Raw genomic sequence first — 14,099 nt, 5'->3', positions numbered from 1 at the left:
AAGGAGAATTGTGTTTACAGCACAAAGTCTGTTCAAAGATTAGGAATGTCTGATGCTCATGCTGAAACTCACCACTTCCAGCAATCATTGATTCCCTATCGAACAACTTAACAGTTCCAAATTTAATTTCACCTTTGTTCCATGTCTTAAGGCTTTTTGGTTTTTATTGTAGTAATTTTCTTGGCCTGTTACCTGAAGTAGTACTGTTTTACTATCTGTCTTGTTGTCTTTTGCCATCATCTGCTTCTCCATGTCAGAACTCTGGAGGTAGGAAGGGTTTGGGTGAGTCATGTAGCCCCAGGAAAGGCTCAATTAAAGATAGACTGGAGTGACCTAGATATAAGCCCTTGTGTTACAGACGCATTGCAACCTTCCCGTGTGACTTCTTTTGGTTTTTAATTATTCTTTTCCATAAGAAAGGAATTTGTGTTTATTTTTCCAATATCCAAACTAAGTTTTCCTAGCTATAACTTACGCCGCCTTCTGTTCTTCTTTGTCCTTCAGAGTGTACCCTTTTCTCAGTGGAACGGTCTCTCATACATGGGAAGGTGGGCTAGTATATCCCAAGTTTCCCCTCCTCTAGGCTAAATGACCCTAATTTGTTTGCTCTTTGCTTTTGAGATTGTTCAGCCTTGCATTGGATGTCATGTTCTTAGGATCCCTTGTGGCTCATGCTCCGCTGCCCTGGATGCTGTCCGGTTGGTTGACAGCGCTTCAGCTGTGGCTCCCACTGCTCCTCCATCCTCCTCGGAGCTGAAGGCCGTTTGCTCAATGGGATGACACCACAGACTCACAGTCAGCCTGGCATCAGCTACAGCCTTTTGATCTTTTTCTAGAGAACTCCCATACGGGCGTTTAATCTCTTTTTGTAGATGCAGTTCATCGTGTCTAACTGCTGTATCTTTCAGTCTTCCATGCGTCTGGTTGGTCAAGATGATTTTCAGTTTTTTCTTGTCCTGTGGTGTTCTTGCAGCCCTGAGCTGGTGCCATCTGCAAACGTAACACCGTATTGCCCTTCCCCTGGCAGGGGCAGTGGCTGAAAATACTGACGGTCAGCCGTGAAACAGGGCTGTGCTTCCACGGGACCTCGCCCAGGGCTTCTGTTCTGGCAGGAAACTTGATAAAGATTTTTGAGTATCCTTTGTTTTTTCTGTTTTTTAAATGAGTTTGCTTTCAGTGTTGCTACCACTCGTGTAGGGATTGGTGGTAATGGCAGGAAATCGCATTTGAGGTTAGACAAAATGTCCGTTCTCGTAGGTACAACTTCTTTGGAAAAAATAGCGTTGCCTAGTCAGATGCATAAGCTTGTGTTTTTAAATGGGTGAGAATCTTCTCAAAATCCAGTTATCACAGCATACTAGTATGATCTCTTTGTTTTGACCTTTTACTTTTCTCATAATCTGTTTTATTAGGGTTAGCATGAGTGTGGCTGTGAGGTTTTGTAATTTATATGTTTTCATCTGCATTTCTGTTTCTTCTTTTTTAAGTTTCACAGGGGTTCAAGTTTGCGTGATAGCAAGCGTTCTCTATCCTTTTAGATACTTAACATTTTTTCTTTCATTTTCCAGAATGAGTACACAACTGCAAAACTACAAATCCTACACAACCCCCCGTACCTAGTTTTTCAAAATTCTCTGGACACAGCAGACTTGAATTTACACTTTAATTTTGTTTCCCATTCAAAAGCCGCTACTCTAGAACTGCTGCTTGATATCTGGATATAATTTCTTCATCACAAAGATAACAACTTTACAAAACAACAGTTAATAAAATAGTCTTTCTTGATCATCTTTTTTTTTTATTTTGTGTTTTAGGGTTTTGACCCACCGCATCAAAGCGATACAAGAACTATTTATATAGCAAATCGTTTTCCCCAGCACGGCCATTATGTTCCTCAGAAGTTTGCGGACAACAGAATCATATCATCCAAGGTAAGGAATCAATTTGTCACGGGAAAACCACTTGATATGTTACTTTAGAAGTTGTGGGCATGTGTGTATTATGTCTAATGGTGCATATACAGTATTCAAAATGAAAGAAGCTCTAAACTTTTTTGAGGAAAAAGCTAGATTGCTTCCTTTGTAGTTCTCCTGCTCTCATCCCTCTTTCCTCAGAACCTGACTAAGTCCAGAACAATTAAGCATGTTGGTCAGAATTTGTAAAGAAAAGTAGGTGTTAACCCAGTGTTGCCCGTGTCTGGATGTGCTGCACAGAACCACTCAAAAGGAAGGATGAAGCTGGTTGCGGGGGTTTCTAAAACAGCCAAATTGTAAGCTAGTACTTTGCCTGAAGTAATCAGCAGTGGACCGCAATTGCAGATTCCCTCCTAGTGTGACCTTGGATTAGAATCAATAGAAGTGAGGGCGGGGATGTGTCTTGGTACTGTAGCACAGGAGAGAAAGTTACGGCTGCCAGAAAGAGTGGCTGCTCCGCTGCCCAGGGCGCTCCCGGGCGAGTGACGCTGGCCCCGCTTGGTGGGAGAACATTTAAAACTTTGACTGGCAAGGCAATGCGGTTGCTACCCCTACTTCCCTGCTGGCTGTGCTTACAATAAATAAATAAAAAAAAAAGAAAACAAAATGGATACAGCAGTTCTGTGTGGGAGTAGGGCAAGACCAGAAAAAAGGTTTGGGGGTGGGAAGGTGGAAAATGAAAAGATTTAGGTTAAGAGAGTTTAATGGGAGTGGGACTGAATTGCTCTTAAAAATTGTTCAGTATGTCATAACTCTTCTTCTCTCTCTCCCTTTCTTCCCTTCAGTATACAGTGTGGAATTTTGTTCCAAAAAACTTATTTGAGCAGTTCAGAAGAGTAGCCAACTTCTATTTTCTGATTATTTTTTTGGTTCAGGTAAGTTGAATAATCAAGAAATTGCAATTTGTGTTGTAAATTCTGCCACTGATTTTTTTGTTCTATGAATTTAAGTTCTCTACTTAAATATTCTGTCTATAAAAACAACACATTTCCAGTTTCTCTGGGAACCTAACATAACTTAAAAAAGAATTATGTCCAAATTTAAGTACTGTCCTTAGGTTTTATCTTCCTGAATGCTAATATTTAAGCGTGCAGCTTCAAAGTCCATTGCACCGCTAGCACAGGGACCCAGTTGCCTGCCTCAAAATACAATTTGAAATCTGATAAATTAGTAACAAAATTCCAGATATGCTTTTTGATTTCTGTGGACATTGGTGGTGTTTGAATAAACCAGGAGTTTTACTCGGTGGGTTTTTAAGTGCTTCCTGGACATTAGTGTGTGGAAATGCAGACATTCGAGTTCACTTGCGTCAAACTGGGTGGTCTGCTTGCTCTTGGTCTGGGCATGGATTAGTGTATATAACATACAAAAATTTACAGCTAGGATTAACAGTTTGTCAGTTTTGAAGGCATCACTTAGTGCTGTTGTTGATACAGTATAGGTCAGAAGTATTACTGTGGCTTTTCATTCATTATAAAATAGAATGTTTTGAAGATGCATAGGCCTCTGCAGTGATTAACCAACATTTACAGTGTGCATCTGAAAAAGGTGGTACCTCATTTGACAAAAGACGGGAATAGTGAAGAGTTCATAAGATTTTGTCTGTGATTGTGTGAGATGTCAATAGCAGGACCAGTTCTGCAATTTTTAATCCATTGCCTCCTGTTTCCCTTGCTCTTGTTCTTTTATGTTTAGAAAGAATAACTTTCTAATAGGCTGAAAATTCCTGTGTTGGGAGTTACTGAAGTCATATAGTTCTAAGTTAGTCTAACAGCATGCGTTGCCCATCCCATCTTCTTAGTTCAGGATATTGACTTCGTCGTTCCTGTGATGGCGTTCCATGGTGTTTCATGCTGTCTGACATACTGTAGCATGAGGAAGCTGGGGGCATGCTGGAGATGGAACAGAAACGTTACTTAAAGTAACCACATACAGTGTTGCATTTTTAAAGCTTTTATTTCTTTTAAATGCAAATTTACCTCTTTAGTTCAATTTTGAGTCACATTCCTGTCAAACTGTTAGACTTCAGTAATACCTAGATGCGATGTCCACATACAAATACAGATCTAAAGGCAGAACTTCTGCTCGGAGTGTAATCCTGTTCTTCTCTCAGCTCGTGACTCAAGCGGATGCTGTAAATTGTCTGGGAAATGTCTTGTCTGCGTGTCTGTATTATTGGAAACCGAGCAGGAGAAAAGCTGCAGTCATTTTTTGTTCATGTGTTAGAAAGGAATTCTGTTTTTATTCAAATCTCATTTAGAAGTTCATTAATATCTAATATTTTTTTCTTTCTATAAGGCAAAGGTGCCTTTAAAAGTTGGTCACCATGGTTATCTTCTCTGTCACGTGAATCTCATGTGACCAAGATGCAGTGTCTGCCATCACCACCTTATTCCACTGGGGCTGACGGAGCTGGGGCAAGTTCTCGTTGTGTGATTTAGATGTGCAGCACAATCCAGTCCACATTGCTCACCTCACGCATGCATGCCAGAGACGTGGTGACAGACCGCATTTTGGTGACATGAGGCTCCACACCAGTGTGTGATGGATGCGGGTCCAGCTGTGTAGCAGACAAAGGGCCATGGTGTTCTGGTGAAAGAGGCAAAAGGAACAGGCTGCTGTGACAATTCCACCAGCTCCATTTTCCAATGTGAGCCTCTCTTGAGAAAAACGGAGAGAGCGTAGATGGCAGAAATGTCCTGGATATTTCTGGCAGATGTGGATATCATGGCAGATATGTCATGGATATCCAGCCAAAAATCAGATGCTTTTGGCATGGGTTTGCTTGGACAACATGCTGCCAAGCTGAAATTGCAATGCTACTGTTGAAGAGCAGACAATACTGCAGGCTAGAGATAATGTTTGTTGGGTTCCATAAATTGTGTTTCTGTGGAAAAAAGTAAAGAGCTCAATAGCTCATGCATGTGTGTAAGGTGGTGTGATCTGTTTTCTCTCTGAGGTTCTTGGTTCTTAATAGAGTAAACTTCATGTATGATTTTTTTTTTCCTTCTTTAATGGTTCCCAAAGCAATGCCATAAGTCTCAGGTAAAGTGGATCAAATCAGTGTCTGTGGTTTTGAAGAGTTCTTGTGTATATTTTCTTTACAGCACTTGACCATGTTGGTTTTTTTCCTGCAGCAGAGGAGAACCACTAACATCCCCTCCACATCCAGAATTTTAGTCTTTACACTGCACTTTTGGCATGCCAGCAATAATAACACAGACTGTGACAACTGCATGTTAACTTGGGGGAACCAGAAAGGAGCAGTCTAAGAAAGAGTGTTCTCTAATATCTAAAATGTTGGAAATTACTATTTTTAACTTTATTTTCACTTGTGAAGTGGATGTTGTTATACTCTACATGGCTGTTAAGCAGTAGATTGAATAGAGTATTGAAACAGCTTCAAGCAATGCAGATTTCCTTCCTTTGTAATATACTTTTGAATTAATTTTTGTAGGATGAATACGTATCTTCCTTTTACTAAGGACTCTTAAAATTGGCACATATGTTACAAATGTGATTAAGTCTCTTCTATGCCCGAGCACCTTTGTTTGCACCATTGTTGACATGTATTCTAGGTGTCAGGGACCAAGTTTTGCTCCAGAAACACTGCAGAAAGTGCAGCAAAAGTACAGGTTATAATGAGGAGTTTGGGAAATAGTTGCCACCTTGCTTTGTTGGCTTTTGTTTTGGTTTTTGTTTTGTTTTGGGGTTGTTGGTTTGGGTTGGTTTTTTTTGTTTTTTTTTTTTTTTTGGAAAGTACAATTGTAAAAATAAAATTGTGGCTAACTTTCGCATTTTCTTCTCTTTTAGCTCATGATCGATACCCCTACCAGTCCTATTACCAGTGGATTGCCATTATTCTTTGTCATAACTGTGACAGCCATAAAACAGGTAAAGGGGAAATATCTTGTAGCATGAAGTCTTTCTAAGGTAAAGTTACTTAACAAAGTCTGACCAAGGTAATGTTTAGATACAAAAATAAATTAAAAAGGTGTAATTTTTAGAAAGGATTTTGTATTTCATGTTTTTTGTTAGACGCTTGAACTGGAGCATTTTAGTTAGTTGTCAGGCGCTGAGTGAGTCACTGCGGTACCCTGAAATGGACAGTGAATGACTGTCAGACGGCGTTTTTGTCTAAACTGTACGTGTCACTTGTTATAAGGCCTTTTCTGAAAGCTCCTCGCTTATTGCTTTGGCATACCTCGCTGCATATTAAAACCAATCCTCCCACATCAGGCACTGAGAAAGGAGCTTGGGTCGACGAAGCAGTGGTGCAGTCCATGTTTGTCAGCAGTTAAAAGGCAAATTTTGCCCCAAGGACTATGTTTCATGGTGTAAAATATATGTTAACTATAATCCTGTACCAGGTGAAAGGTCCCGTTTAGAAAGTTTCTGGTTTTGTTTTCTTTTTCTTTGGTTGCATAAAATGTTTTGGAGTGCTTTATATCACTTGAAATAAGAAAAAAATCTTCTAAGCATGAGTTTAATAGAAATCTTGTTCAAGCACCTTACTACATCCCACAAAGACCTAGAGCCCCTGGAAGTGGAATGTTTAAAAAAAAATAAAATAGAAAAGGAAAAGAGAAAAAAAAAAAAAAGAAAGAAAAAAATGTTCTGTTTTCTTTAAACCCTTAAAGCCAGAGGAGAAAGAAACAGGCACATAAATAAAGAGGTGATGCGGATAGCAGCTATAAACTCTTCTGCAGGGAGGTAATTTTCAGCAACTATCCCCTTCAACGGGTTTGACAGTGCTGTCTGGGAAGGAGACGCAGTCAGAGCAACTGAAAAGCAAGCAGGAGACTGTTACGGAGCTACAACTGGAATTTCAATTTGCCTTCTGTGCCAGTAAGACCCAAAGCCACCCCAAAATAGGGCAAAAGTAAAAATAACTCTAGCCTTCAAGCAGCTAGAATAATGTTTGGGACAGAGGAGATCTTAATGCTGAAGTAATATTTGAACTAACACTTCGTCTTGTTGCTGTGCAGTTTGTATATGTAGAGTGGCCTAATGCTATTAAATAGCAGTTGTTGTCATCACCCCGCAAAAGTCACATGTTCAAGAGCTATAGTCGTAAGCAGGCAGGAAAATATCCCTTGAAGCGGTGTGAACTGAGAAAGATTGTGCAACTTGGTTATAAATATTTGATTTTTTTTTTTTCCCAGAAAGAGGTTGGATTTGTATAAGTCTAAAATAGTCCAGACCAACCTATTACCACCTTGTTTCCAGATGCTCAGTCTTATAATGGGGAATTTAGGTGTCTTACCATCAATCGCAAAGAATATTCCTTCTAGAAGTTTCAAATCATTCATGACTTGCCAAGTGTCAAGAGTTCTTCTGATTGTCTCAGTATCCCTGCAAGGACTATTGGAACCACCTAAGCTGATCTAATGGACTTGCATGTTTTATCCTACCTGCTGCAAATTAGGCGAGCAGCATTCACAAGCTGTTATCTTGGAAAGAGAATTCCGTGGGCTGTTTCCACCAGGCTGCCCTTGGACAAGGAAGAAAGAGAAATCTTCTGTTGGAATGCAGAGGGCAAAATACCCAGTATGATCTCAAAACCAGCTCCCGTTTTCTCCCAAATCAGAAGTGGCATAGGAAGCAGATTTTAGGGGAAGAAACACCTTTTTGAAAGCTGCAGGGCACTGGTTCTATACAGTTACATCAGGATAAATGTTAAACTATAACTTAGCAGTCTCTCCGAAGATGAAGCGGAAAAATAGAAGCGTTAATCATGTGCGGGTTTGAGAAGCTTGGCAGAGGGTGGAAAAACTCCTCTGCTTCCAGAAGGCCAGTTAACGTGACGCCTCTAGCAAACCTCAGAACTCAGCCTTATTTTCACTCTCAGCCAAGGAGTTAGAACTTTTTCTTCTTGAAAGTGCAATTACACCTAGGTCAGAAGAAGGACGTAAAGGACTGCAAAGTGATGCAACTCTTGCTGTGTCATTTTGTCTGTCTCGTTAGCCAGAGCGCTCCCTTCCTTCCGCCTGTGAAGGTGCCTATGCAGTCCTCACAGGGTCCAAAATCAGAAAAGAAAATAGTTACAAATAAAGCAAAAATTAAAGTTAAAAAAACCACAAAACAAAATACAACAAAATAAAGGTATTTCCTAAGGAACTGTAGGGAACTTTGTCCGTTTCAGTAAGTTCATAGTATTTGGCAAACAAGCTGGTTGGACACAGATGTTTACACAACTGTCAGGTAAATTAGAAACAACTACTTTGCAGGTTTTGATTGAATATAGAGCTAAACTGAGACTAAGAAACTGGTAGTGTAATATGCAGGCCTGTTTTAATTTTGTTCATTTCTCAAGTACATGCGTGCAGTTATTTAGGCAGAACTTAAGGATGTAATTTAACTGAGGGACTTTAATCTTTAGTTTCTGTTCATGCGGTTAAGCAACATTCCCAGTGTTCCTATTGCATCTTTCTTTTTCACAGTGTTTTTGCAGTAGTTGCAAGTGAGGATAAGGAACACTCTCAGAAATGCCGCAGTAGGTAAATTTTGGGGGAATTTAAACTGACCACAGTAAGTTGGCTGTTAAGAATTCCCTGGTGTGAGGTGTCACCCTTGTGTTGTAGGCAGTAGGTGTCAGATGGAGAAAGCGCTGCAATCTGTACTTTCTAAAGAAGGTAAATTTCAGTTCTTTGCCAAATGCCCATATTGCTCAGCTGTTCAGGTTTATGAGACAAATGCCCCAAGGTTATTGGATGTTAGTTAAATCCTTGTTTTCCCTCTGTCAGTCACCTCTAACAAGGAGCTGTATGTTCTGACTCTTGCTTTTTCATACTGATGAGAAAGGACTCTTAAAGTCTGTCTTAGGGGTTTTAGGATTCTGATTTCCCAGTGTGTCTCTGTGTGGCTGCTATTACTATACGCTTCTTAGTTATTTATTTTTAAACAGTTGGCATATAAAGCTTCCCTGGCTTTTTGTTGTTTTTTTGTGGTTTTTTTTTTTAATGTAGGTAGTGCAGTTGTGCAGTCCTTACTCATTTGTGCTAGTAACAGTGGAGATGCATGAAAGTAGAGCTGCAAAACTATACTTTTAACGTGCTAAATTCGTCATGCAACTTTCCTCCAAACTCCAGTTGACTGCAGAATTCTCCAAACTACATGTGCATTAGTACTCTTCCTATTATGACATTCGTATTTAAAGTTTGTAGCGTTCGAGGGTGCCTGCCGTTTCTGCCTGCAGGCTTCCAAGGAAGTGGTTTTAACTCTTTCACAGATTTTATGCCTACAGAAGAACATCTTAGGAAATGTCTCTATTGTTGCACATCCGTTGTAGGAGTCTTGCCGGGATGTAAGAGGCAGTTGAACTTCACGCGTGGACCAATCCATCCCTTGTGCTTGCTTGTGGGGCTTTCCAAACAGTGCCTAGGCTGGGGCATCAGAGATCATGCTGTTGAGAAGCATGCTGTTAGATTAAATAAGCACGGCAGTAGTAGTTTAGGAAAATAGGAGGGGAATAATATAACTGGGTTCACTCTCGTGAATGTTTGCCCATGTGTGCGCGTGGGATAAAGGGTGCTTAAAGAGGTGCTGAATATCGTGTGAAGGAAAACTACTTAATTTATCCATTAAAAACTCGGTTGCTGCAAACTGTTGCATTAGGACTCACAAACAACTAAAACCTCCTCAGTCATCTTCTCTTGCTGTACAGAGCTGATGCGTGAGCAGCATGGCATACACTTAACGTTTCATGTGTATGCCATGGCAGTAACTATAAGAAGTGCTATATGATATGACAGAAGGAAGTAATTTCAGTTTGCTACTTCTCTTAAAAAAAAAAAAAAATCCATAAGAGAGACTGTGAGTGGCTGTTCCCAGTTTTGTGGTATATTGATCCATGTGGATACAAGGTTGAAGGAGTGCTTGTTCACCTCTTCTGCAGAAAATGTCACTGACTCATTGTTTTAACAGACCGTGGGACTGTTAAGTTTCCTCACCACTTTTCTTACTTTATTTGCCTTTACTTATTTGTGTAAAGTGAGTGAAAATTAAGAGGTTCCCCAGGCCCTCGAGTAACAGCCGTAGCAGAAACTCAAGAGGAGTTAGTGACTGCATTCAGGCTATGCAGCGAGGAATTCAAAGCACATTTGCTGAGAAGATATTTGTTATGCTTTACAGGTTTCTTGCTAAAAAGTAAACTTGTATGTGTTTTCCAAAGGGTTATGAGGACTGGCTACGACATAAAGCAGACAATGAAGTGAACGGTGCTCCGGTTTATGTTGTTCGAAGTGGTGGCCTTGTAAAAACGAGATCTAAGAACATTCGGGTATGTGCCTAAGGACAAATTGAAAGTTGTGTTTCTATTGCATAGCTAAAGCTCTTGTTTCTTTACTAATCACTGCGGCCTGCTTCATCGTGATTCGGCAGCAATGCTGAAATGAATTCTTCTCTTGTAAAACTCCGTTTGTGCACTTCTCGTGTGTTCCCTTCGGCAGGTGGGGGACATTGTCAGAGTAGCCAAAGATGAGACTTTTCCTGTTGATCTGGTGCTTCTGTCATCTGATCGAGTTGACGGTTCGTGCCATGTTACTACTGCAAGTTTGGACGGAGAGACCAATCTTAAGGTCTGGGGTACTGCTATGAAATAGAACGTAGTTAATTTGTGAAGCCGTTTTTATTTCAGCCCGTTGAAATCCGCCCCCCTCCCCCTTGCCCCGGTAGTCCTGTGCCGTTAACTTAACGGGCTCTGTTTTGCAGACACACGTTGCAGTCCCAGAAACAGCAGTGTTACAGTCTGTTGCCAACCTGGACAAACTCGTAGCTGTCATAGAGTGTCAGCAGCCCGAAGCAGATCTGTACAGGTAGCACTTTATTAGTAAATATTTTGAAATTAAATCAAAATGAAGTGTTTAATATTAGGAATGTTTAAAATAGCTTCAGACATCTGCTTAAATTTTAGGTTTTAATAATTAGCATAAGTGTTTATACAATATGTGCTTACTGAAAGTTGCAAGTGACAAGTTAAACTTGAGCATTTCAGTAGTAAATCAGAAATTACAGGATAATATTTGCCTTTTGTATTTTAATCATTACATTTATTTACATTTCTGTTCCAACTGGTAAACTTGTTTAAAAATGTAAAAAATTAATTGGCCTACGAGTCTGAGCAGGTTGGAGAAAGAGTTGTATAAGGCTCTGCCAGGAGATTTCAGTACCATATAGTATTTTTTTAATGGAATTAAGTGAAACTGTAGCAAATTGTTGTAAGCTTATGTTAATTCTAACAATATACGCTGGTTGCATTTAATGTGCTTATGCTCAAGAGAAGAATTGAACTCCATTCTTCAGCAGCAAAAATTTAGATTAAAAACCTCTGATTTCAGCATTTAAAGTCAGCAAGCAGAGCCCTAGACTCTGTAAAACAGTATCACGTGTAACAAAAGTTATATTCCCATCCAAGTTTCTCCTGAATTGTGTAGTGGAAAATGGTAGCTATCAAGAAGTAGTTTTCAAAATCCAAGTATATCACAGCGGTTATTCTTAAGTAAGCATTTGGATCTTTGAGAAATATTAAGTTCTTCTTAAAAACTAAGATACTTGGTTTGAACAGCTGTTCAAATATTTGACCTTCAGTTTGTAGAGAACATGAAGTTAAGGTACAATTACTATAGAAGTTTATCTCCCTGTTTGTAGTTGGGGTCGTGCTACATATGCAAGTGTCAGATTTTAAAAAGAGAGTAGATTGACTTTATTAAATGAAAAATTACTATTTCTGATGGATAATATGCTAATTTACATTTGTTGAGGAATTGTTTCTTACTGAAAGATCAAGAAGTCGCAATCTGTTTTAACTAAGAAATATAGTATTTTGTGGTTTTATTAATGAAACCTAATAGACTTTTCCAAATGACTGTTCTTTTGCAGGATGAATGTTCCTCTTCTTAAATCTCTCCTGTAAAATTATTGCCAGCGTTGCCATATTGTTTGTTTGTTAATAAAAGTTGATTATTTTGTACTTGTGAACCATTAATGACTTTTTTCTGTAAATATAGAGGAGTTTTTTACATTTTTGAGTCTTTATGCAGATATTTCTAACATATGGCCATCTTTTATAGATTTGTTGGAAGAATAACTATAAGTCAACAAGCTGAAGAAATCGTACGGTAAGTAAAATTTTATCAGATTAATATTTAGAACTGATGGAGGTGGTTAAAATCATGATCATCACAAAAAACTAGTTACTGTTGAATATAGGAAATGGAGGGGTATTTTTATGGAAAGTATCAATGGTAGCTACAAACTTCAGACGGGGATGAGAAAATATTAGGGAAAGTTCGTTCATTACTGCCTGGTTTTTCAGATTTAATGGGACAGTTCTGGGAAGCTTGGCTGTTCTGAAGGGGATCATTTTTAGGCACTGGTAATCAGCTGGTAACTTTTTGCTATTTGTTATTAAAAACATTTATTGATCTTAAACATTTTCCAGTGGCATGTTACGGAGGCTACAGCAGATGCCCTGTTATCTGTTTATCAGAGGCACTCTGCAGGTATTTTTGCAGTTGAAATTCCTAGAAATTATTGGTCTGTTTTAACAAATTTGTAGCTTTTAGTATGTATTTAAAGCTTCCGTACTCCCTAGACTGTAAAGAGAGGTATCTGTAATAGTCAACGTGTAATTGTGTGCAAGTAATCGTGTCCTCGCAGCCTTTCCCTGTGCAGTCCGGCTTGCCAGTAGCGTACACCTAAACACACGTGAAAATACACAAATAAAGACGTGAAGCCACTTACAGACCCCCATGTGGACTTCCTCAAAAGACTGGTAATTGTGGTGGGCAGTTGCAATTGGTAACTGGGGGTAAATGCGCGGCCCCGCTGGCAGCCACGCATCCACACAGCGGCTCATCCGCTTCCTCCCGCCACAACAGGGTGGGAGAGAAAATAGGAGGAACAGGAGTGAGAAAAGTCATGGTTTGAAATAAAGACAGGGAGATCTCTCGCAAGAAGTGGCCAGATTTTCAGCAGTATTTATCATCAAGTTATTTAATTGTTTTCTCTTGAGAGGAGTTGATTATCAAGCTTTCAAAAAAATTTGGTCACCTTGTCTTAAAATGTGAAGTGCTATGTTATGATGTATGAATGTGTCACAGAAACAGGTAACTCTGTTGTGATTCCTTCACTCTTCTAATATCCAAAATGTTACCCTTTATACATATTTAATTTTTTTTTTTAGTGAAGTTCCTACCCGAATCAAATATTAAAGCAGTGTTATTTTCCATGTAGTGCGTGTCTGAAGAACTTCAAGTTTTTCAATCTGGGCGCCTCCTGTGAGGCTGGCGAACATCTCTCGGTTTTAGATAGGAGCATCACAGAGCTCAGGGTGAAGCAATGGTTTGTCAGTGGTTCCACAAGAACTACGGGAACATTGAAGGCAGATCACTTGGCCTCGAGTCCAGTGCCTTGACCACCCCCACGAAAAACCCTCACCCAAACCCCTCCAAAATCCCACTCGGCTGTTCTCAAGGTCGCTTTATGTGCTACTTCTCCTGGAGCTTTCCAGAATTCATTACTGCCAAGCTTGACAGGTTCAGCTTTGGGATAATCTATCAAAATAATTTAGTTGGCAACATGAAACAGAGCCAGTTTAAAGAGAGTGTGAAAAATAACGGCAAGTCCTGAGTCCTGGTGGAGCTGTATCTTCTGACTGGCAAAGATCAACTTGTCTAGTCTGTGCTGCGCTGATCCACGTTTTGGGTTCCTCAGACTGGTTTTACGAACTGCAAAAAGCACTTGAATGCAGAAAATTACATTAGGTTTCTTATTAAAAAAAGGTTAAATGGTTGAGCATTTAATCCCGTTTAATTTTTCAGTCTAGCCTAAAATATTAACATATGTATGTGTAATTTAAAGAACCTGTCGTAATCCATGCGTATAACTGGTGCACCCAGTATTTGTGATGGGAACTGTCACGGTTGCGGTAACAGTTAAGTTAAATGTTTAACTGTGGCGGGTGGGGGGTGGGTTTGGGGGGTCTTTTCTGAGTAACTCCAGGGTGTGCTTTCAAAGGAACTTCAAGTATAAGAGCTGTGTCCATATAGTGGTGATCGTGGAGTGCCTGTGGTACAGCGAATGGCGAAGAGAGGCAAGCCCCAGGGCTCCTGTGCTGTAGCACTT

At 39.7% G+C, this 14,099-nt stretch overlaps 1 protein-coding gene across 4 annotated transcripts in view; it reads left to right on the top strand.

The window, feature by feature from the left end:
- Positions 1 to 14,099, top strand: part of ATP11B (ATPase phospholipid transporting 11B (putative)) — a 63,985-nt gene that overhangs the window by 14,064 nt on the left and 35,822 nt on the right. For all 4 annotated transcript variants that reach the window (XM_054206046.1, XM_054206045.1, XM_054206044.1 and 1 more), the window contains exons 2-8: positions 1,815 to 1,931; positions 2,759 to 2,848; positions 5,787 to 5,867; positions 10,147 to 10,254; positions 10,424 to 10,552; positions 10,686 to 10,789; positions 12,044 to 12,091. In XM_054206046.1, the coding sequence (XP_054062021.1) occupies positions 1,815 to 1,931; positions 2,759 to 2,848; positions 5,787 to 5,867; positions 10,147 to 10,254; positions 10,424 to 10,552; positions 10,686 to 10,789; positions 12,044 to 12,091 (677 nt within the window). The remainder of the gene's footprint in view (positions 1 to 1,814; positions 1,932 to 2,758; positions 2,849 to 5,786; positions 5,868 to 10,146; positions 10,255 to 10,423; positions 10,553 to 10,685; positions 10,790 to 12,043; positions 12,092 to 14,099) is intronic.

This window comes from Rissa tridactyla, chromosome 6 (assembly GCF_028500815.1).
Source record: "Rissa tridactyla isolate bRisTri1 chromosome 6, bRisTri1.patW.cur.20221130, whole genome shotgun sequence".
NCBI classification, from domain to species: Eukaryota; Metazoa; Chordata; class Aves; order Charadriiformes; family Laridae; genus Rissa; species Rissa tridactyla.
The sequence above is the reverse complement of the archived record's forward strand: the minus strand, read 5'-3'. Positions and strand labels throughout refer to the sequence as shown.